Source organism: Danio rerio, chromosome 20 (genome assembly GCF_052040795.2).
Source record: "Danio rerio strain M-AB ecotype USA chromosome 20, GRCz13ab, whole genome shotgun sequence".
NCBI lineage: Eukaryota > Metazoa > Chordata > Actinopteri > Cypriniformes > Danionidae > Danio > Danio rerio.
Window position 1 is genome coordinate 52,763,505 of NC_141040.1, and position 25,109 is coordinate 52,788,613.

General features: G+C 34.2%; 1 protein-coding gene across 3 annotated transcripts in view; it reads right to left on the reverse strand.

Annotated features, from left to right (window-relative positions):
- Positions 1-25,109, reverse strand: part of xrn2 (5'-3' exoribonuclease 2) — an 83,451-nt gene that overhangs the window by 45,101 nt on the left and 13,241 nt on the right. Inside the window, 10 exon segments of one of the 3 annotated variants that reach the window (NM_001001944.3) lie at positions 4,504-4,639; positions 11,566-11,660; positions 11,795-11,836; positions 14,162-14,299; positions 18,092-18,136; positions 18,247-18,354; positions 20,185-20,242; positions 20,316-20,449; positions 23,704-23,778; positions 23,870-24,027. In NM_001001944.3, coding sequence (NP_001001944.2) covers positions 4,504-4,639; positions 11,566-11,660; positions 11,795-11,836; positions 14,162-14,299; positions 18,092-18,136; positions 18,247-18,354; positions 20,185-20,242; positions 20,316-20,449; positions 23,704-23,778; positions 23,870-24,027 — 989 coding nt within the window. 3 annotated transcript variants of the gene reach the window in all.

Genomic DNA, 25,109 nt, shown 5'->3' on the forward strand with positions numbered 1-25,109 from the left:
AAGTCGTTTTTTTAAAGATCTCTTCCATTAGCCAGTCACACTCACAAGTTCAATGGGAGACCTTGATACACAGTCAGATTTTACAGCTCAATTAACACTCCAGAGGTCATTTAAACCAGAAAGTTTAAGAGAGCCAACGGGCCACAGCAAAAGACCCACACGCCATTCAAAAAGCTCATGAGAAGCAACATTTGAGGATTTTAGTCAACTGTGCTTTTAAGGTAATAAATATGCTGGAGAATTTCAAACATTTCCAAGTTTTTGAAGTGGGGATACTGTCAAATGTACAATCCAAACATAACTGATCCAGAAACGAACAGAAAATTGAAGGAGAAGTTGAGTTTCTAAATAGAGGTTTGCAGTCAATTAACTTCTGAAAATCTGCTTTTAAATAATGTCCAAATGAAAAAAAAATAAATAAATAAATAAAATAAAAAGTTAGAAATAGTTTGGGTTTTGCCTAATCTTCAGAATGTAGATAGAACCTTATAATTCCAATGTGACAAGTGTAAAGCTGCTGAGGGTACCTTAGCACATTTTTGGCCAGAAATTAGTTCTTTGCTAAAGTTTATGATTTACTCCCTGACCCAATAATAGCAATCTTTGGCTGGTCAGATTTTTTGAGACTCTCAACCGAAATGTACGGTTACCCATTTAGTATGGCAGGATCATAGCTTTAAAAAAAATAAAAAAATTATCCTTTGTTTATGGAAGAAAAATGTTAGGCCTCTTTTTTTCTGACTGGCTTCTCGGACTCCCCACCACTTTACATTTGGAAAGAATTAGATATACCACCTCTGGCAACACCTCTGAAATTTGATAAAATGTGTGATCCAGTCTTGTTTTTTTCTAAAACACCATAAAGATTAATAGTGTTGTTTAATTGCTGAAGATTGCATGTTTTTTTCTCTCTCTCTCTCTCTTTACATCCATTGCTGTGTCTTTTTGTAAGTCACATATGTTTTGTATGTCGCCATTTTCTCATTTCATGCCTAATCTGTGCAAAATGTAAAATAATGTTTTATGATGGGTTTGTCTGTCCTTTGTTTTTCTGTCTGCAAAAACTATAAAAAAAAATATAAAAAAACAACAACTTTGTGACTAGGTAAATATTTAATTTAATATTAATTTAATTATTTTTTATTAAAATTTTCTTTTATTATTTATTTATTCATTCATTCATTTTATTTTTGAAGGAGAGGGAGGTTGTTTATAGGAGAAAAGGGTTTAAAAATTGAAAAAATAAAAGTCTTGTCAAATCTTTGTATGTATTATTCCACCTTGTTCTTTCAATAAAAAAAAATAAAATAAAATAAAATTTTAAAAAAGTTATAAAAAGAAAATAAAAATTTAAAAACTAAATAAATAACCCCCTCACATTTTATTTAGCTAAGGCATTTATGATGGAGAATCTCATTGGAGCTTCAGTGATGGAGTCATCCAACCTATTAATTTCACATATTTAAATTGACATTCAGTCAAGTGGCAAAAAGCAGAAAGGTGCAAGAAATCCACGCAATATAAATTATACTCGTGACCCCTCAAATGAAAAAATAGACACCCTAATGTGGGTAAATAAAAGCCATGTGGAGATCTGCCCTGCGTTCTCACTCTGCAGTAATGCCTGCTCTCATCGGCCATTTGGCAGAGTCTATCAATGCGCGTGTCTGTGTGTGGGTGTGTGTGAGTGTGTGAGAGAGAGAGAGAGAATCAGAGAATATGTGGCAGAAGGGAGCAAAGGCAGCAGTGAGACTTCATAATGAATGTGTTCAGCGGTTCCCCAGAGATGCCTCTTGTCCGCCGAACACATGGATCGAGCGCAGACTGTGCATATATATAGAGCTGCAATTACCGCCGACAAATCCCTGCACACACAGCTCTAATCAAGCGCAGATCTACTGGAGAGAACAGAGCTCTAATGACTGAATTTAAAGCTAAAGATCAAGACCCTCGGCATTAAAACCCAACTAGATAACACTGACTGGCTCAAGGAGCAGCACAAACACAGCGCAAATCTGTTTGATCCCAAAAACCGCTGCACAAACAGATCAGGCCGGAGGAGGATGCGTTTTAACAGTTCCTGGATCAGCTTTAAAACAATGCGAGGGAAATGAAAGGGAGAATGTGAAGTTGGAAATAAATGAAACAAGCAATTGTGGTATTACCTGAAGTAATATTAAAAATAAACAAAAACAAATCAAATTTAAGACCTTTAAGACAAATATGAATGAAATTTCAGACATACACAGGGTTAAACGCTAAATATTTCGACTTCTTTAGGCACACATTTTAAATAAAATGTTATCAAAAGCAAACTTTAGTTGCATCCTTTTTTTATTTAACATAACCTTTCTTTTCTAAGAAAAATAAATATGATGAAAACTACAATAAACATGTACAACACACCTTCCAGGTCCATGTTCTCGCTAGGCCTGTCACAATAATCAATATATCGATTTATCACACAGCACATGACCTTAACTACGGCTGGACGATATGTCAAAAATGCAATCTCGATTAATTCTCTAACACATTAAACAATAATGGAAAAATAATAGGTAAAAAATAATAATATTTTTAAAATGTTGTAATAATAATAATAATAATAATAATAATAAATAATAATAATAATAATAAGTAAATAATAATAATAATAATAATAATAATAATAATAATAATAATAATAATAATAATAATATGTATTTTAAATGTAATAATAATAATAATAATAATAATAATAATAATATTTAAAAAATTAACAAATAATAAAAATTGTAAAAAAATAATACATTAAAACTAGGGCTGTCAAAATTAGCGCGTTAATGCACTTGATTAATTTTAAATATTCAATGCGTAAAAAAAAAATATATGCAAATTACACAGATGCAGTTTTTTTTTTTCCTGTTATGGCCTCGGCGGCCGCCTTGAGCAACAGAATAGTGAGCGAACTCCCCGGTCCTCACTTTCATCCACTACACACACCGCCTCCCTCCCAAACACAGTTTACTTTCTTCCACGAACTGGTCACTTTCAGGTTTAGGGCGGTGTGCCATTTGATTAGATCGCTAGTTCAGCTTGCACCGCCCTGCGCGTTTAACATGCAAAGAAATTTATATAAGACCCAAGGACTCGCTTTAAGAAGGAAAGTTTCAGTATAAAAGAATTAATGTTGCAGGCTATTCTGCGTTTCTTCCTGAGTTCCATGCAATTTTGGGTGTTTCATTTTTTAATCTTTAGACTTTAACTGCAGTTCAGCAATTCACTCTCATTTCATAAATTTGACGTGTTTCCTCCCAACATGTGGCTTTTGAAAAGAGTCTTCTTCACGTTGCTGTGTCAGAATCCTTGCTTGTAAAATACAGCTATACTTTAGAACGCCTAGGTTTAAGCACATTTGATAAACGCGATCTAATTGTGCGCATTGATGAATCTGAAGGGATCACTCACTAACGTTGTGCTCTGTACTGCCCGCGTTGTGTGTGTGTGTGTGTGTGTGTGTGTGTGTGTAGAGTCCACTTAGAATCCAACATGGAAATCATATTTGTTTGTTATTGATTGTTTTAAAATTCAAATGGCACTTAAATGCCTGTTTTTATTTCGGTAATAAATATGGTGTTTTGTAATTAATCATGAATAATTACAAAAAAGTGTGCTTAAATTACCTAAATTTTTTAAATTATTTGACAGCCCTAATTTAAACATTTTTATAATAATAACAATAATAATAATAATAATAATAATAATAATAATAATAATAAAGTAAAAATAAAAATTATAGGTAAAAAATAATACATTTAAAATATATAATAATAGCAATAATAAAAAATAATAACAAAACAAAAAATACATTTTTATTTAATAATAATAACAATAAGTAAAAAAATTAATAATACATTTAAGTAATAACAACAAGTAAATAATAATAATAATAATAATAATAATAATAATAAAGATAAAAAAATAATAAAAATAATAAGTTAATAATAATACATTTCAAAAATATAATAATAATAATAATAATAATAATATTAAACAAACAAAAATAAAGTAAATAATATATTTTAAATTTAATAATAATAATAATTAAAAAATAATAACAAAAACAAGTAAATAATAATAATACATTTTTTTAAATGTAAGAATAATAATAAAAAAAGTAAAATATACTAAGGTCAAAAATACATTTTAAATATGTAACAACAACAACAACAACAACAATAAAATAATAAAATACATTTTTTAAATTAAAGAATTATACAAAAAAAAGTAAAAAAAATACACAAGTAAAAAAATCATAATAAATAAAAAACAACAACAATAATAATAATAATAATAATAAATACAAAAAAATAAAAAAAAATAAAACCAACAAGAAAATTGGATGCCTCAAGCCTATTTGTGTTCAACAAATCTCAAAAGGTTTAAAACCACGAGGGACATCAAATTTGGTAATTTGCATTTTTAGGTGACTTTCCCTTTAAGAAGTGCGAATCTCTGTCTTACCTGATAGTAGTAGCGGAGCACCCAGCACAGGCCCTCCACGTACGACTGCACCACTTTCTTACGAAACTCGTCGTCCGTCGCATCCACATCGAATTTAGTTTTGTAGTAACGCTGCTTCCAGCCGTCCTCCCATAACCTGAAGCACATTTACAACACAGTCACAGACACATCCAGCTCACCATCTCCTCCAAATACAGGCCTGAATTCATTAAAAAGCGAACGCAGTCTCTCCTGTGCCAAACGCGAGCCGCTTCGCTTATATGCATATGCACGCCTATGAGAATTTCCCACTTTGACGGGCTCCATTAAGAGGCGACGGGGAAACTTGTTTTCCACCTTAGCGCCGGTCAGGATGTTTTGACATGCTCTGGAAATGCAGCTCACATAATCAAGGAGGAGCTGCATCTGTCTGGTGTAACCTCTACAGAGGCCCACCGGGGACTGGGAAAACCTCCATGAATACCAATTGAACCCAATCGATTTAGGAGCGCGCTGGAAAGCTAATCACTGAAACATTTGCCGTATTAGTCACTGGCTGGACGGAGACGCGCCCATAGCCATGTTTCCATCCAAAGATGTGAATCAAATTTATGCGCAAAACTGCAATATTTGCAAATAAAGCAGCAAGAGTCCAAAATAGTCACTTCCTGATAAACTGGCGCCGAATACATCTGTCAGCATTGGGATGTAAAAATACAGGATATGCTTTAATTAAAAATAAAAAGGTAAAATAAAATTAAAAATTTATAAAAAAAACTGAAATTTATGAATTAAAGTTAAATGTGACCCAACTCCGATTTTTTTTGCTCGTATCTGTTCTATGAACGTGTAAACAGGAAAACGCATGCATCCAGATATTCAGAGATCGGTTTCAGGCCTCCTTCATATGTGGAAATAAATCAGATATAGATCGGATATGTGACAATGCGACTGTCACACTGATGTAAACAGGCAGATCAGATTTGAGGTATTTCGTTCTGTACATCACTAAAATTGTGACAATGTGGTGCTTCTCCGCGGTTTAATGACAGAAAGAGAGCATGTGTGGAGATGCTGACGCGGTAAACAACAGAGGAAACAGAGGAGGAAAGTGGTCAGTCGCAATTTGCAAGTATCAGACCTGAGATCTCTCTCGTACCCACAAATTCCTCTGAATGGTGGAGGACATCATGAAGCATATAAACCATAAGCGCAAGCTGCGATGACGGCCCTTACCCACCTCTGCCTCAAAATCATATTAAAGTTGGGCGGACTTCATGTTGTAACTTTTGCTTTTTGTCGCTATTAATACAAGCACTGCTGGGTACACATTGAACAACTTTATTCTCTCCAACACCAGTGCGCACAGGCAAAGGCTACATCTTCACACACACACACACACACACACACACACACACACACACACACACACACACACACACACACACACACACACACACACACACACACACACACACACACACACACACACACACACACACACACACACACACACACACACACACACACACACACACACACACACACACACACACACACACACACACACACACACACACACACACACACACACACACACACACACACACACACACACACACACACAAAGGGCCATACCGTTACACAAACTGCGTGGGGGTAAATCTGGACTAAACCATTCACTGCTTTTACTACACTTCGCAGAGCTAAAAACAAGACAATTACTTCTATCGTGGCTAGAGTGGCACAGATGCTAGAATCCGCCTTTATGCATGCACGACATCGTAAACTGTATGGCAGGGGTCCGTTCTTCGTACCTCGCTTAAATGATCTAAGATTATTTGGCAGATCCTGGAACTTTTAATCTTGATAACTGATCAAACAAGTTTGCGAATCAGATTAGAATGTCTGGATAAACTGATCTGAGATCGCTGCGTGTGTTGTGAAGGACAGATCTATCGATCCTCGAAATCATGATCAGCAATGCCATGATTGGCTGACGGCACATAAGCGTAATGACATCATCTGATTAATATTCAATTATCCATGTGAGCAAAATTACATCAAATTAGCAGTAAACGGCTTGTTAAATATGACACGCAATAACATTCCACATTTGTTGTGAGCTGCAGGCTTTACACTTTCATGTTTCAAGAGTATTCATCATTTATTTCAATGCAAATCAATGTATTTAGTTCTACATTTAGAAAAGATTTTCTTTATAATAGTAACCGTTTTTTTAATCGGTGTAAAGAATAACTGGATGTTTACAAAAGCATTTTGATATTGGTAAAGGTGTCTGCAACTTTTGTGAAGCATCAAATCACCGGCATATTAACTGTCAAAACATGTTCATGACTGCATAAATGTATTATTGCTTTAAAAAAAGTCACATATTGTTTATTTCTATTATGCACAATTTGTACTAAAGCGATCTAAAAAGTTCATACCAATAAGTTTTCTCTTTGCACCACCAGGTGGCAGTCTTTTTACTTTCATTTCGAGGGTGCAGATTGCATGTTTTATTAATATGTATAACTTTTTATTTTATTAATGACTATAACTTTATATATATATATATATATATATATATATATATATATATATATATAGTTAAAAATACGTACCATTTTCCCAAGTGTATATAACTACTACTGTAAGAAAATATCAGAATTCGGTACATACTTTGTGTATTATCTTTGCTTGAACTGAGCCGATCTAATCCTGTTTATATGAATTGAACCTGCTCCCGATCAGGTTTGACCTAGCAGAACTGTTGCTATGACAACAACTCTCAGATCAGCTTTGAAGAACGAAACGATCCTGGATCGTGTCAAATCGTCAATATCCAAATCCAGCTAACTGAGTAATCCACGTACAAAGAACGGACCCCAGGTGTAAACGCATGCATTGGATTTGGGTCACAATTAAAACAACGTGTAAACAGACGGGCAAACAAAACAGATATAGGCAACAAATCAGAACTGGGCATCAAGACCTGACAGTGTAAACGGGGCCGAAGTGAAATATCCAGCTAAGGCTTAAATCTGAAAGTGCACAGTGTTTAAAACTATTGATTCATCTGTAAAAGAGTTGACTCATTGTGGTTCAAATGAATCGCCACTGTAACGAGTCTTTAACCGTGACGGCGATACGGAACTCAAGCCCCACCCATTTGTTGTATGCACAAACCCAGGAAATCTGAAACCCCCGGCCCTGCCAGCAAACACTGTGGAAATAAAGAGGAAAACACACTGTCGCAGATCCCAGGTGAATCATGTGTCGAAGACGCTGTGCTCTGAAGTGTGAGGGAAAGTTGGTGTTATTTTCCCTACCCAAAGATAAGGCTGTGAAGAGTCAGTGGATGAAGTTTATTTTTGCAAAAAATACCTCAGCATTATAGCCCAAGCCTTGTGCTGTTTTCCCCTCATTTTTCTGACGAGTGCTTCAGCAATCTACACGCTTACAACAGGGGATTCGTCGGCCGTTTGTTAAATCATTGTGCCTTTGCCATGTGCTGTGTAATTGCAGACGATTGGATAGGAGGCCTTTTTAAAAGATGATGCAAGCAGGTCATCAAAAAATAAATTAAAAACCAGATGCAATCACAAAATCGGAATTTATTATCAAGATTTGCAGTGTAAATGCAGCCAAAAGGTACCTAAAAGAGAACCGTACTAGAGATGCGCGGTTGGCGGTTATAGCCGCGGACTCCGCGGATAAACCGCGGATCGGGCGGATGACGTTACGAAAAAATAATATTTTAATTAAATTCGGGCGGGTGGCTGTACTGTTTTTATATTCATAGCTGGCGCACCAACGAAAAAGCCTAGGACTGACTTCACAGAATGGGAGGAGGATTCGGATACACTAATTCTGGATGAAGTGTACAGAAGTATTCCTCTACAAACCGTATAGAAGGATCAGCAGAGGAAAATCTACTTTCCTTTTGGGAGAAATAAGGCCAGGCATTCCCACGACTACAGCACCTTTCCAAGAGAATTCTATGCATTTCAGCAACAAGTGCTGCGAGCGAGCGCTCCTTCAGTGCAGCAGGGCGCAGTGGCTATGCAGGCGCTCCCGTCTGAATCCTGACACTGTAGATGCTATTTTATTCCTGCATTGTGCCAAGAAAAAAATCAAACTAGACCTAAGGTCAGGCATATTAAACCAATTAGCCTAAGTTATTTAGGCTACACATATGTTCAATATAAACTTTTGAGTTCGGTCAGCTGATAATTTTACGTTCATATTGGTTTAGCCTATTCTATTCTAGACATGTTGGCCTCGCTTTTATGTTCTGAGGCTAAGGTAATTTTGCCAGAATTTCTTTGTCGCAAATTTAATGGCGTAGTATTTCGTTATGCTTCAAGTTTGAGGGGAATGGGGATGATCCTAAGTCCATGGGTTATTGGGGCACTTGTCATACATGCACTTTAGCCTGGTCAGGTTCGCTCAAAGAGGGATGGCAAATCTGTTTTTCTAATTTAATTTCTAATTGTGGGGGTGACTGAGCCTACGCGGCTTAGGCACGATATGACGTTTTTATAAAAAAAAAATTTCAACTGTTTGCCAAAGCATGCGACTATAGCCTATGCCTACATTAAGATATTTATGTTTATATTTTTTTACTGCCTGTTGTTTCTTTTGGCATATAAAATAGGTATTGTCTGATAGAGATATCAATAAAGGTTCATCTGTGTCGCAGAACTGTGTTGTTTCAGATTTCTACAAGCTCAATAACATCCACAGCAAAAAATAAAAAAATAAAAAATAGTCGAAAAACTGTGCCCATTAATTAGATGTGCAAGGCAAGCAGGTACGTTTTTGGGGTTGCTATGGACAACTACAAATGTAAACATTATTAGGCTATAATGTAAATGACTTATTATTCTATCTATTTACTAAAAAATTAAGTGAAATAGGCATTTAGTAGTAGGCTAAATAGCAGCATGTTGAAATGATGTGTCAATGCGTTTTCTATTAGGCTACAATAAAAAAAAAGTTGTACAGTACAGTGCGTTTAATTTAGGCTATTAATTTATTTTTGTCCCTGTGCGCCGATTGGAGACGGAGTTTACTGCTGATATTCTGAGAGCTCGGGTGCATCTCATTTCTTATTTGTGCATCCTCGTTTCCTTTCCTTGCTTTCTTTCCTCGTGTTTCCACCCCACCGGGATAACGTTACGAGGGAAGGACGCAAGGAAAAGACTGAAGGACCGAGGAATCGAATCAAGTGAAAAGACACGTCCTCGTATCTTTAGCGTCAATTCAAAGTGTCTTCAATTAATGACTTGCACGTTTGGATTAACTGCATGTCTACATTAAAGTCATTCTCTATTATATAATGATCAATAAAGAAACATTCATTTAATAAAAAAAAGGAATAAGCCATTCAAATAAAGAGCCCAATCAGCAGATGGCGGGCGGGTGCGGTTTTAAAAATTGGTCAAAAATGTTACTGCGGATGGATGGCGGACGGATGATGAATTTTGTCATGCGGTTGCGGATGAAATAATAGCCCATCCGCGCATCTCTAAACCATACCACTTTTTGGTCACCTTTGTATTTAAAATCACAAAAAAAAAAAAAAAACAATATTGCAATATACTTTTAGTGCTTGACTGATGTGTTTATATATATATATATATATATATATATATATATATATATATATATATATATATATATATATATATATATATATATATATAAGGGATGTAACGGTAATGTAAATACCGTCATACCGCAATATTCATTTTTTTCGATATTACCGAAGTCGCGTGACTCGGTAAAACTATAGGTCTTCTGAGAAAATTGCTCAGGCGAATGAAGCGAACGGGAGGTACCGGAAACTACAATTCAACATCAGCCCAGGCTTGGCCATAATCCCTTGCGGTCTGTTGTCGCTACAGATCCAGTAATGCGGAAATGGAGTGTGCTGCTAGAAGCGGGGATCAAAAAGAGCTGGAAAACTCTAAAGCGGGTGTTGTCGCCGTGCGCGTACTGAATAGTGGTGTTGTCGCGCGAGTTCTTATCAGCTGTGTTGTCGCGCGCGTACTGAATAGTGGTGTTGTCGCGCGAGTTCTTATCAGCTGTGTTGTCGCGCGCGTACTGTAAAGCGGGGACGGAGGGTATGTCGCATCGCAGGGGCACTTTTGATCATTTTGGAAGGGAACTTTCTATCCAAGATTAAAAAGGGCATGTGCACTGCACAGGTTGAGCCCTGTGTGTGCACGTGCCTGCAAGTTGGGGAATACGACTAATATCATGGGGACTGCAGAAACACAGCACACTGTTCAGATTGATGCAGAAATGAGATCTCTATCTCACTCATGGCTTGTCCTCTCAAGTGGGGGAAAGACAATGCACAACGTTACTCACTGCTGTCAACCTGGGCCAAGTCATATCTCTCTTGTCCCAGAAACCTCAGTCCCAAATGAGAGGGTTTTTTTCTGTAGCAGGGGACATTGTAAATGCCCAGAGATCCCAGCTTTTACCAGATTATATTTATATGATAATTTTCCTTAAAACCCATCTCTATCTAAGTGAGTGAGTGATTAAATGTTGAATGTGATGAGTTTTCAACAATACTAAATTGAAACTTAATTTTTTTACATGGTTTAATATTTTTTTGTTATTAAAATTGAAGTTCCTGTTTCAAAGCTTACAGATAGATGGCTAATTTGTATGTCATTGAAACTTTTGGCACTTTTTTGGAGTATTTTCATAAGTTTTGTTTTTTCCTGTAAATGATTCAATAAATACCGTACCGTGACATTCATACCGAGGTATTACCGTACCGTGAAATTCTGATACCGTTACATCCCTAATATATATATATATATATATATATATATATATATATATATATATATATATATATATATATATATATATATATATATATATATATATATATATATATATATATATATAAGCCTATATATAATCTCCAAGCCTAACATCAGATGGCCGAATTGTTAAAAAAAAAAAAAAACTATGATGACTTCTGAAGTACAGAAATATCTATTCTATTAACTACTTTGTGTATTGGAGAATTACTGAGCATTGTGTTGTTACCTGACATTATCTTCTGGCTCTGGTTCGCTGTCGCTGTCGTCAGCTTTACGCTTTACACCGCGATTGTCCATGCTGCCACTGGATTCAGCAGAACCCTGAGAGAAAGGACAGATTAAGGACACATGTAAATGCTAAATCAATGAGAGTCATATTTTGAGGTCAAAGACAGTGTTAAAGCGACACAGTGTTAAAATGCTGAACAAAGAGCAGGAGCGAAAGAGATACATGCCTTCCCATTTCTCATCATGGCTCTCAAGGACTGAGCGGCATCCTAAAAATATATATTTAAAATAGAAAATAGATTCAAGCAAGGTGAAAAAAAGAGGCTCAAGACGACAATTATACATTTAAAAGGTCCAAGTGAAAATCTATAAATTATATAAATAAATAAATAAATAAATAAAATGCAGATATTGTTCACAATACAAATACATATAAAAAGAGATCTGAGGTCATGAGAAGAGAATTTAATTCTAAAATATACTGCAAAAAAGGTGCATTTTCAACACAAATGTGAAAAAAAAAAAATTGTTCTTGAGATTCAAAGCAGACTTTTTCAGCACAGGGTTTGCAGGTTTCAAAGTTAAATTTAAGACATTAAGACCATTATGAATGAAATTTTAGACTTATACAAGACTAAATGCTAAGGATTTTTTTTCCAAATATCCCAGTTAGAAAAGATTTTCACTTGACCCATTACAAATTATAATAAATTTAATAAATTTAATACATTTAATAATACAATAATAATAATAATTTTGTTTAAATATTTGTTTGTTTAATTTCAAGCATATCCATTCACAAACCATATAACCCTGACCAAGAATAAAACAAAACTTAAGGTGCTTTCACATCTGTAGTTCGCTTAATTTGGTCCGGACCAAGGGCAATAAATGATACATTGTTGCATCTGCTGCTGTCTTTAGGTCGTTTTCACACCACAATGCTGGCTTTGGTCCGAACCAGTTGAAACGGACCAAAATGCACTCATCTGACAAAATCCACATCTCTCATTGGCCAGATGTTGTTAAACATTTCCTAAACTGCTTATTGATTGGTTAGAATTCACGTGCGGGAAAATGCCAGTGAACTCCCGCAGATAAACAAAACCTTTTACTCTGGAGGGACGACTGCGCTGGCTGATTGTATCCCTGCTTTAGACAAACTATACATTATGAAAATGAAGTGCGGCCGCGGCTGGAAAACAGTGTGTAATGCATCGCTCGTCACTTCAGGAGGAGCCGTGAATTAATTTAGCTAAACTGCAACATGGTCATCTTGCGGAAATATTACCAACAATCTATCAGGTAATTTCCTGATGATTGGGATTGGTGGTGATTGTATGGGCGTTATGACCGTATTGTTTATACAGGAACAAAGAAAAATAAAGACCTGTTAAAAAAAAATAAGACCTACAACACTATATTTTAGTAGATTTAAGACATTAAGGCCTAAAATTTTGTTTTGAGATTTAAGACATTAAGGCCCAATCCTATTTTTGTACCCCTACCCCATGGCCCTTAAAACAGCAGTGTGAAGGGAAAGGGCTTAAAAATTTACCCCAAAGAAATGGGACAGCACTACAGCACCTGCACAAGTCATCATATGTCATCGTGATCTCTTGCTTCATATGAGATGGAGATTGGTCATGGCGACTGCTGTAGTTATTCCAGTTGCTTTATTATTTAGTATTTATCTTCAGGATATCACTTAAGGCATACATCATGTTATCATGGCTTAAACATGATTGTACATCTGTGGCGCCATCAAGCAATATCACTGTCTGAAGGCAGGATAGCAGAGTAGGTAATAAAGTTCTCCAAAACACAACAATCCCTTGCTGAATCCTTCCAGCCAACATACCCAACTGGTTCCGAGAGACACATAAAAATAACAAAGGCAGCGGGGGTGTTCATTGCCAAAGATTTCCAGCCATTAGAGATGCAGGCTTGTCATATTATAAAAGCACTCGATTAACTTTCACCGAGTTAACTTACAGACTACCGTCTCGCAATTATTTCAGCTCGAGATAAGATGGTTTATTTATGTTTACTGGAGTACAAACGTTTATTTGAAATGGTCAATTTATGTTTATTAACCTCACATGTTTACTTTCAAAACGTAGGAATGTACGTGTTCTCTAGTTTGTTACATCGGCTACCAGCAGCTGTGAGATTTCAGTGTTTTTTTTTTACACAATAGGAACTAGTGTACTTTTCTTGGCTTTAAAGTAAGATAAAGGAGTATTGCAATAAATCGTTTTTAATTTTTTCTACTTAACCTCTTACAGTTCCTATTGCCTAAGCATAAAATAACAAAAGAAAAGCCATGAGAACCGAACTGAAAACAGTGTTAAAAAAACTAAGTATGTATTAAACTGTAGGCTGAACTGTATTGTTGCTTACCTAGTGTGAGTACACCCTAAGAGTACAGAGTCTTGCATTTATATTCTCATATACTTATTAGCCTTCATATCAGATCTGAGAGCTTGCTAGTTTTATTGAAAGCATTCATTCAAAAGGAAAAATAAAAAGGAGAATTACTCCAGCAGCACCAAGGCTGTTGAATTAGTGAGAGACGCTGTGTGAAAGCTGACCTGATTGCGCTGGTTTCCCTGCATCCTCATTTCGAATGCTGCATGTCTGGCGTTCTGCACTGCCATTGGCCGATCTCTGCCACCCAGAGCGTGAGGAGCAAACTGACCCCCAGGGAGAAATGATGGACGCTGCTCTGCCTGGGAAGAGAAAAATCGAGACGCTCATATTTTCAGTCGTGCCAGATTATTCTGCATACTTTCAGCTTAAGACTTCTGCATTCGTAAGTTTCATGCATAATCTAAATATTTAATGCAGCATTATATTATTTTTTCCTCCCATAGATTAGAATGTCCCCTGTTTTTTTATTAATCAAAAAAAGGCATCTACGTTTAGACCGATATTAAAATGGGACGGACGGATGGATAAAGCTACAGAATGAAAGATGGATGGATGGATGGATAAAGCTACAGAATGAAAGATGGGTGGATGGATAAAACTACAGAATGAAAGATGGATGGATGGATAAAACTACAGAATGAAAGATGGATGATTGGATAAAACTACAGAATGAAAGATGGATGATTGGATAAAACTACAGAATGAAAGATGGATGAATAGATAGATAAATTTAGAAAGAAAATTTCTAATTTAAAGATCACAGCGTAGACCCAAAATGCTCAATTGTCATTTAAAATCTTTATACTTTACCTTTATCTATCAAAACAAGATTTAATATATTCGTGAGCAAGAAATTAACCACTTAAAAATGTGATAAAGTTTAGTTTGATCATGTACTAACTAATTTAATGAAAATATAAGTCAGAATATTTTGTGCCAAGTGTACATAAAAACATTTCAGAAATTATATTATTTAAAATATACAAGTCATTATATAAATAGTTTACTGGTAAAAAGAAATCATGTTAAAAAAAACAAGCTAATAAAAATGAGCAAAAGTTTTAAGAAACAAATTACACTATTTACTACTGGCTTGTTGCCTGCCTATTAAGACATCAACACTTATAAAAGTGATTTTATTTTACATCCCTAATCCTAAACTGTAAAAATTACAGTAACTTACTGGCAAATTCGGTTGCCAGTAAGACTGCAAATTTACAAGTACAATGTAAAAGAAATACAACTGTGCTATACTTTTACATTACCATTCAAATATAGCCAGTAAGTTACTGTAAATCTGAGACTAAATTGTAATTATCAATTTACAGTGTGCTTGTTGTTATGCATTTGTGTTTTGTTCCTCTCTCTCTCTCTTGCTTTGTTCTCCCATATCTGCTTTCATTATTCTCAGGTTCCGTTCATTGGTCTATTCAGCTGTCAGTTATTTCCTCTCCGGTTACACCTCTCTTACGTCGCATCCATTAGGCAAAGACCACCAGTCATAAAAGCGCGCGCCAGACCACTCACTAGGCTCTTGACTTCTCTTTCTGTGCTTGTTTTCGTGTTTGTATTAATTGCGTCACATTTGGAAAAACTTCGTCAAACCGTGTATGTTATTGTTGCCCGTTTCTGTGTGCACGTTATCCGTCCGTTATTCGTATATCCTTCACAGTTTAAAGTTGTTTACAAGGCTTGGACGAAGGGGACAGGTAGGAAGGTCACATGACATACATTTTGCAACACCTGGGACTACTCTTCTGTATAGTACATTAGGTTGGGGGCGAGCGCCACCCCTTGTACTTTTTGGATAGACAGATAGAAAAGACAATCAGGACTCGGAAGACTCTTCGCGTATTAATTATATTGTTTTCACATAGTTAGTTAGCTAGATGCTTCTGAGAATTTAGATTCAGTTTGGGTTTTGTTCTTTTCATTTCTTTAGTTCCACCCGCGTCCCTTCTGCCAGTTCTCCGTTTTTTTTTGTATATAGTATATTTTTGCTTTACTTTTTCTTTATTTTGGATTAATTCGTTATTTTTGTTCACTTTTCGGAATTGTAAATAAAATCACATATTTTTGCATTACTTTGGTCGTCATTTTCACTTATTCACTGTTTACATAAATATATTTTAATTACCTAAATGTCAAACCCCACCATCTCCTAGAATAACATTAGGGGTTTGTAACATTGTAAATTTAGCCTTACTGGCAAACGAAATTACCAGTAACTTACTATAAATTGTGTAACAAAATAAATAAATAAAAATTATAAAAGGGTACTCAATACCTAAACCCAATTACTGCCATACTAAATATTAATAAAGAGCCAATAAGTAGTTTATTTAGCCAAAATTCTTTGTTAATGGTTTACTAGCGTGAATTGCACGTTAAAATATAATTCAACCAAAATATGCAATTTAATATTAATAAAACCAATGAATCTAGCCAGTAACATAAAAATAAATCAATAAAAAAACATGTGCATGTGCACAAACATTAGGTACATCCCTCATTCGACTAATCATCTTCACGAAAACCTGTGCTATGTAGATGATATAGACAGCAAAAAAGAAATCTGAATTTGTCTGCTATGTTGAATGAAAAGAAACATTTTCTAAATTATATTGTTTATATACATCATAATATTATGTAAATTCTTATTTTACTAGTAAAAAGAAATCATGTTATAAAATACAAATATGGGTAACACTTTAGTTTAAGTAATAATTTACTAAATGGCTTATTATCTGCCTAGTATTAAGTTGTCAACATTAAATAATGATTCATTAATCCTACACTAAAATAGTTACTCAAATTTACAGTAACTTACTGGCGAATTCGGTTGCCAGTAAGACTGCAAATTAACAATGTAAATAGACAATTGTGCTGTATTTTTGCATTAATTATTAATTTACAGGACTCCACAATGCCAGTAAGTTACGGTAAATATGACAGAAAATTGTAACCATTATAGAGCGCAAGTAAATTTAGTCTTTATGCCAATATGTAACCATAAATTTCAGTAAATTAATTTACAGTGTGTTTATAAATTTTGCCTAACTGCAAACCAAAAATTACAGAATAATACTATAAATTTTACAATAAAATGTAATTTACATTGTGCTTGTAAATTTTGCCTTACTGGAAACCAAAAATGTCAGCATGTTACTGTAAATTTGACAGTAAATTGTAATCATTAAATTTAAAGAGCGCTTGTAAATTTAGTCTTTATTTACCAACAAATCGCCAGTATGCAAGTGAAACTTCAGCAAAATAAATAATTTAAAGCATGGTTATAAATTTTGCCTTACTGGAAAAAAAAAAAAAATTCCAGTATGTTACTGTAACTTCAACAATAAATTGTAATTAATTTACAGCGTGGTTGTAAATTAAGTCTCACTGGAAACCAAAAATGACAGTAAGTTGCTGTAAATTTGACAGTAAATTGTAATCATTAATTTAAAGAGTGCTTGTAAATTTAGTCTTTATTTACCAACTAATCACCAGTATGTAACCACAAATTTCAGTAATTTACAGCTTGGTTGTAGATTTAGCCTTACTGGAAACCAAAAATGGCAGTAAGTTACTGTAAACTTTACAATAAATTGTAATTAATTTACAGAGTGCTTGTAAATTCAGTCTTACTGGCAACCGAAATTGCCATCACGTTACTGTAAATTTGTAAACAACCTTACTAACTAAAATGCAGCTGATTAATAGTTTGAGCCTTAAGTCTTAGATAATAGCGTACACTAAAATAAAAATGTAACCAAAACATGTATTTGCTTATTAAAAACCAATTTAGCCAATTGTATAAAAATTAATCGATTTAAAAATCTGTGCATGAGCACGCAAACATTAGGTACATCCTCCATTTCACCAATCATCTTTATAAAAACCCGTGGCATTTGCATGATATAAACGCACATTCATTGTGAGTGAATGCAAGGTCAAGATTAAAACTATTCAGCCGCCGTCAGTCGAATTAAACAACCTTGAATGGATTCAGCTCAGCAGCTCTTAAAAGGAATTTTTTTAATTGCAACAAAACAAAAAAGGTGCTTGGATTAAATGATTCGATTTCCACTCACTTTCATCCGTTTCTTCTTATCCTTCATTCTCCGTTTAAAACTCTCCTGCAGCACACAAAAAAGCACATTTCTGTGTCACAATCATCAGTTTAAGAGGTCAAAGGTCACAAGGACGCCACTGTAAACAGCAAATGCGGTTGATTGGGAACACTCACGTCATCTTCCTTGCGCTTTTTGAAGATGTTGTCCTCCGCCACCCCTACGGCTTGCATAATGAGCTCAACACGCTCCAGATTGACAAAGCCGTTTTCTGTTAAGTAGCCCTATAGATGGAGAAAAAAAAAGGAAAGCAGTGGCTATAAATCTTTCCTTCGGTCAATTATAGATGAATAAAAGCCAGATTATTATTATTATATGATCGGCATGGTCATTGTAACAAACATGTAGAGATTTATGACCTCAATCACTTTGCAAAACAACTTATGCTGCTTATTGTTAATTGCAATTTTCTTATCTTTTATATTATCTTATATATTTTAATGTATTGTCAAACACAATTGATTTTAGAGCACGTAGTTTGTCTATGCGTTACCATTTTGTTAGGCCTAGTTGTTCATCAATGGTCACCATTGAAGGTGCATAATGGAGGAAAAAAGGGAGCTGTTGTGTTCAGCACTGATCATACACACGCACACATGCATGCACAAAAAGTAGTATTTTAACATGGACAGCCTGTTGACTGCATTTAACAAACGATTGCCAGCTGAAAAGCAGGAAAATATATTTTTTTAAATCAATAAATAAAAAAACAAAAAAATTAAATTAATAATAATAACAACAACAACAACAACAACAACAACAACAACAACAACAGGAGAAATAACAACAACAAAAAAATTACAAAATTAAAATGAAAATAATAATAAATACTTATCAATAAATAAAAAAATAATAATAACAATATTAAAATACCATTAAAACAATGATAATAAATATCAATAATAATAATAATAAAAAAACAACAACAAAAACAATAAAACCTATAAAAATAACAATGATACAATAAATAATAAGAAATAATAAAAACAAAAACAATAATAAAATAAAAAACAATAAAATAAATTAATAACAAAAAGCACAAAAAACATTTATAAGGTAAATCACAACTTTAAAAATATTAAAAAAACACCTATATTAAAATAACCATAAACAACTATAATAATAAATAAAGAAAGAAATACTACTAATAACAGTAAACAAAAAACAACAATAAAAATAATAAAACCTATTAAAAATAAATAAGAATAAAACAATGATAATAAAAACAACAAACAACAACAACAACAACAAAATAAACAACAAAAAACTAATTTTATGAAAAGGTAATAACTATAAAAATAATAATAAAACAATATTAATAAAATAAACATTAAAATAATAACAGTCACACTTTACAATAAGGTTTCATTAGTCCATGTATTTACTAACATGAACTAACTATAAGCAATATTTGTACACCATTTAATAATCATAGTTCAACATTTACTAATACGTTAACATCAAATTCATGGTTAGCATTAGTTAATGAAAACGTAGTTGTTCATTGTTCAAGTCAACTCATGGTGCATTAACTAATATGAACAGATACCATAACAAACAATGAATAATGCATTTTTATTAATGTTAGTAAATGCATTAAACAATACAACCTTATTGTAAAGCGTTACGATAATACAAATATTAAAATAAATAATCATAGTAATAATCAAATAATAGCAATAATAGTAATAATCATAGTAATAATACTAATTATTATTGTTTTATAATAATAATAATAATAATATAATAATAATAATAATAATAATAATAATAATAATAAACAACAACAAAAATAGATTAGCCATAACAATAGGCAAAAGGTGAAACACTAAATAAAATATATGGTACAGAAAAAATATATATATATACATTGCTAAATAAGTAAAATATAAAAATGACAAACCTAAAAGCCCTGATATTCTATGACTTGAACAAAAATTATATATAAAATTCCCTGACTTTCAATGTCTGGAACAGACCTTTTAAAACTCCACGACCCTTGGGAACCCTGAAAATAAATTCAATTCTGCTACGAGACATATGGAAATATTCACCCCAGTTTTATGCACAACATCTTTGTAGATGCCAACCAGACGATCGATGGCGCCCTCTCTGTTTAAAAACAAACCAGAGTCAGACTCACTGCAGAGCATACAGAAGAGATAAAGTGTTTTTGGGAGCGTACCTGATCTCAAGAGACGGTAAGTGGGGCAAGAAGTCATTTCCCACAAAGAAACACATGAACACCCAGTCGTCGACGCTCCGCTCAAAGCTAAACGGGAACGGCAGACTGGCCATTGTCAACTCCCTCTCCAGATACTGCACAACAAAACACACATTACTAACAAAATTACATTCATTATGCTTTTACATGCACTTTTTCTAGTTTAATACAGATTTTTAAAGACTAATTCAAGTATGGGTATTAAACAATGTTTGTTTTACACACAGATTAACATTCATTATGCTTTTACGTGCACTTTTTCTTAGATAAAATGTAAAAATTTAGCTTAATACAAACTTTTAAAGACTAATTCACAACAGTGTGGGTATACAAGCGTGGGTATTAAACAATGTTTATTACCAAACGTTCAGTACTGTTTTTGCACATGCAAGCTTTTGCACATGCAAACATTTAACATTAACCTAATAAAGATGTGTACTTGGTTATTAAATTAACCAATATAGCCAATTGCATAAAAATGATTAAAATAAAAACCTGCGTAAGCATTGGGTGCATCTTCAATTGAATTAATTATCTTCACAATAAATTGTATTAAGGTAATGCCTTGCATGTAGTCATGGATTTATACTTCTGCATGCTGTTTGTGTTTTTTTGCAAAAACACTTCAGAAACACTAGCTGGCAGTGAGATTATGTTCCTCAGTGTCAAGTTTCTTTGTGGGCGTTTTGTTTTTTCTGAATTCTACCTTTAGTGGCACCGCTAGGGGGCGAAAGCAAGGATGATTCTAAGGGCCCATGCAGTTTTGGGGCCCCCAGAGATATTATATACAGAAAAATCTGATATGGCAATATTTTGTTTTGCAGCAATATATACTGCAATATGAATATAATTTGACCAGATGATTTGAATAGCTCTAACATAGATATATACACTAGATGTCGCCTGGCCTATTGTTGTCTATTGGACGGGATGCATCAATAGCGCCGCTATCTTTCTACAGGGTAGCGCTCCTTTGAAATGAATGCGGGACCAAGGTACAGTGGAGGACTGTGGCCATGCAAAGCCAGAGATATACGCATATACACATATATCTGTGATCGGGAGTTTTCCTGGATGTTAGTATGTAATTTTTTTTTCTAATTACGAAAATTATAATTTTACATAACTTTTATACATTGACAGATCAGTGACCGCACGAGCATTCGTGACAAAAAGCTTGTTTTTGTGTGTACTAGGGATGGGAAGATTAACCGATATGTATCGATACGCGGTCATGAGCGTGCACGATGCGAGTGCATCGGTTGAGCAGCAGAGGATGAATGAAATTTTGGAAGCAAATCGAGATGCATCGGTTTTTGCGAGATGCATCGATTTTTCCGAGATACAGCTTATATTTTTAATATAGAATGTATTTTTTATTTATTAACAAGTGTTGTCAACCTGTTTTTGGCGCATAATTTAATCGACCTACATAAAGTAAGCCTTAGCAACGGATTTGCGGATGTGCACACACTAAAACTCAGTGTATCAGGTGTGCGGATGAAGCTAGTGAAGCGCCCTCAGAAAACGCGAGAAGCTAAACAAACATTTTATTCCCCACTGAGTTTTAAATCTAAAGTATGGCAACATTATGGATTTAAGGATGGACGACATGACAGGACAGATGCAATTTGCAAAATGTGCCGCGCATCTGTAAAATACGCGGGCAGTACGACTAATCTGAAATCTCACTTGAAGCGGCGCCACGGTGTTGTTGTGAAAGCATCTTCTAGTGTTTCTGCATCCCCGGCTTTCGCACTGCTTCAACCAGCTCCAAAAGTGGTGAGAAAAGCATTGAAAGTTTTTTTTTCCATGCGCAACAGTTCTGCTCGCTCTACGCCAATAACGAATGCTATTGCATTGTTCATCTGCAAAGATATTCAGCCTAGTGTCACGGAGAACGAAGGTATTAAACACCTCCTCCTGTTAATTTTTATTTAATAATAATAATAATAATAATATTAATAATAATAATGATAAAAATAATTGGGTGTCACGGTGGCACAGTGGGTAGTTTGACCACCTCACAGCAAGAAGATTGCTGGTTTGTTATATTTTTATTAGCCTGTTGTTTACAGTGACAGTGATGTTTCAAAGCAGCATAACACTGCTAGTTCACGACCTTAAGTTTTGAATAATCAGTGGCAAAATATATCTTTGTAAAACTTGTTTTCATAGTTGAAAAGTTAAATCACAATTCTTGTTGTGCAATGCTAAATTTATTTATGTTGAAAGAGTGCAAATATATATATATTTTTTAATATATATTGCACTTATACATTCTGTTTATCTTGAAAATACTTAATATGTGCTATATGTTCTAAAATGGCCCTCTACTGTAAACTGACACTCTGGCTCTGAGAGAAGAGCCAGTTTGTAAAAAAGTCTTGGTTTTGCTTGGTTAATAAATAATCAAACTCATTCAATGGCACAGCATCCTCTTTCACATCATCTCATAAAATTAGTTAGTGCTGAATTATCGCATCGTATCGTGATATGGGTGTGAATCGTATCGTGTTGCATCGCAATATGTCACAAATGTATCGCTAATATATCGGATCGTATTCTTTGTATCGAGATGCGTATCGGATCGGCATTATAGCTTAGATGCCCAACCCTAGTGTGTACAGAAATGTACTTTTCACCCTCCCTGTTAAATTTAATACTGAAACACACCTCCTCTCCTGCTTCCACTTCTCTTACTGATGGAGGGAGCGATTCGTTTGTGAATTAATCCCCCGAACGACTCCTTCACTAACGTTAGCCGACAATAATACAAGTTTCTGGCAGCGCAGCATCTCGTTGTCATATTTCTTTTGCATTGTTTGCTGATTTTATTTTAACAAAACTAGCATAAAAAAAACTTATTACCTATGAAATGTTCCGCCTTTGTGCTTTGTTTTCTTTGTTTGCTCGTTACTACACCTGTAGACAGCGCTTAAGTCCCGCATCTTCACGTAATAACACTGTCTTGACTAGTGCGGTTGAATGACACTTGTCCTGGGAGCACTGTACCAATGTGGCGGCGCTATTGACGCATGCTCAGGGTCCATATGCGATATCTAGTGTATATATCTATGAGCTCTAATTGGAAAGATTAAATTCATTGTCTTTTTTCCTATGCAGTGCGTCATTCCTGGGGAGCCTGAATGTTTAATTTCTGTACTTAAATACTGTTAAAGGCTAAATAACATGGTCTTCATTGCATAAATAATTTTGTCTCTTTATCTTTTAATCTTTAATAAATCTAATCCTGCGTTGTGGCTATTGCTGATACACATATAACAATATGGATGCTCAAACAATATACAGTTGAGCCCTAATGTATAACATTATAAAATGAACAAACCTCTCGTAACACAGCCAGTCGGATGAATATGAACTCCTGTTCTGATACTGGAATGGTGTCTGCAAACTCATCATGCTGGAAAAACAAAACAACAAAACAAGATAAGATAAGAAACCTGGATTAAGGAGACAGTCAGGGCAGACTCAGAAATAATGAAAAGTTTTACCTCGCCCTGTTTTTCTCTTGGCAAACCCTGACAGTCTTTAATCTCATGGCCCATTTGACTACAAAGAGCACAGGGTCTGGGTTTGTTAGGTTTAAACTCTTCTCTTATAATGGTGAAGTTGGGTTCATGTGTTGCCAGACCCAGCATAATCAAATCAGCTAGAGAGGAAAAGAAACAGCAGAAAATTAAACACTGTTTTAAAGTTCTTGTAAAATGTTTTACTACATGCAAACCATAATAATGTCTCAAAAGTTTCAGAAAATTGAAGCGCAAGGATAAATGGCTGATATTACATAAACATGCAGTCATCAATGCTAATAATGGCAGCTTTCGGTCAGATTCATGTTTTGAAGAGTCTTCAGAACTATTGTCTCTAGAGTAATCAGATGCGATATAGGTTTCCACATTCGTCCACTTAGAGCATTAATATTACAGGCATAATGTTTCACATCAGCTCCTCTTGTACATAAAACCAGACAGATTTAAATATTTCTCTCATATTTAATCAAACATTTTGCAACAAAATAAAACTAAAATCTGGCTTTCTGATTGAACCATTATCAAACATGAGGGTTTTTTCTTCTCTTTCCATCGGTTGCTTATTAAACTGTAAAAGTTAAGCATTACTGAAATGAATGTGTATCACTGAAAGACCATGTTGTAACATTCTTTTTAAATACAATTAGGGTAAAAAATATGTACCATTTACAATAAGAAAACACAAAAACAATTTACAGCAAGTTAGTAAGTAGCAGATGGTTCAATACAAGAAAAAATAAATAAAAAAAATCACAATTTAAACTAAAATAATTTAATAAAATGGCTCTAACATTTAAAAAAAACAAAATATAAAAAGAGAGGGAAAAAAAGAGAAATAGATCACAAAAAAAGATAAGTACTAGAGCGAAAAAGAGAATTTATTGTTATGAACTTTAGATATAAATGTGTACATGCACAATATTCAACGTTTTTTTTCAAGGATTATAATTTTTGCAGTCATGCACGTGTTTTGACTGCTAATATACCAGTGATTTGATGCTTTGCAAAAGTTGCAAACACCTTCACCGATATAAAAATGTTGATGTTAAATTAATACAGTTATTTCTTATACCAATTAAAAAAAAACTTGGAGTAGGCCTGGGCAACTATAATTAAAAAAAAAAAAAAATTCTCTAAATATAGAACTTAATGCATTGATATGCATTGAAATACATGATGAATACTCGACACATAAAAGTGT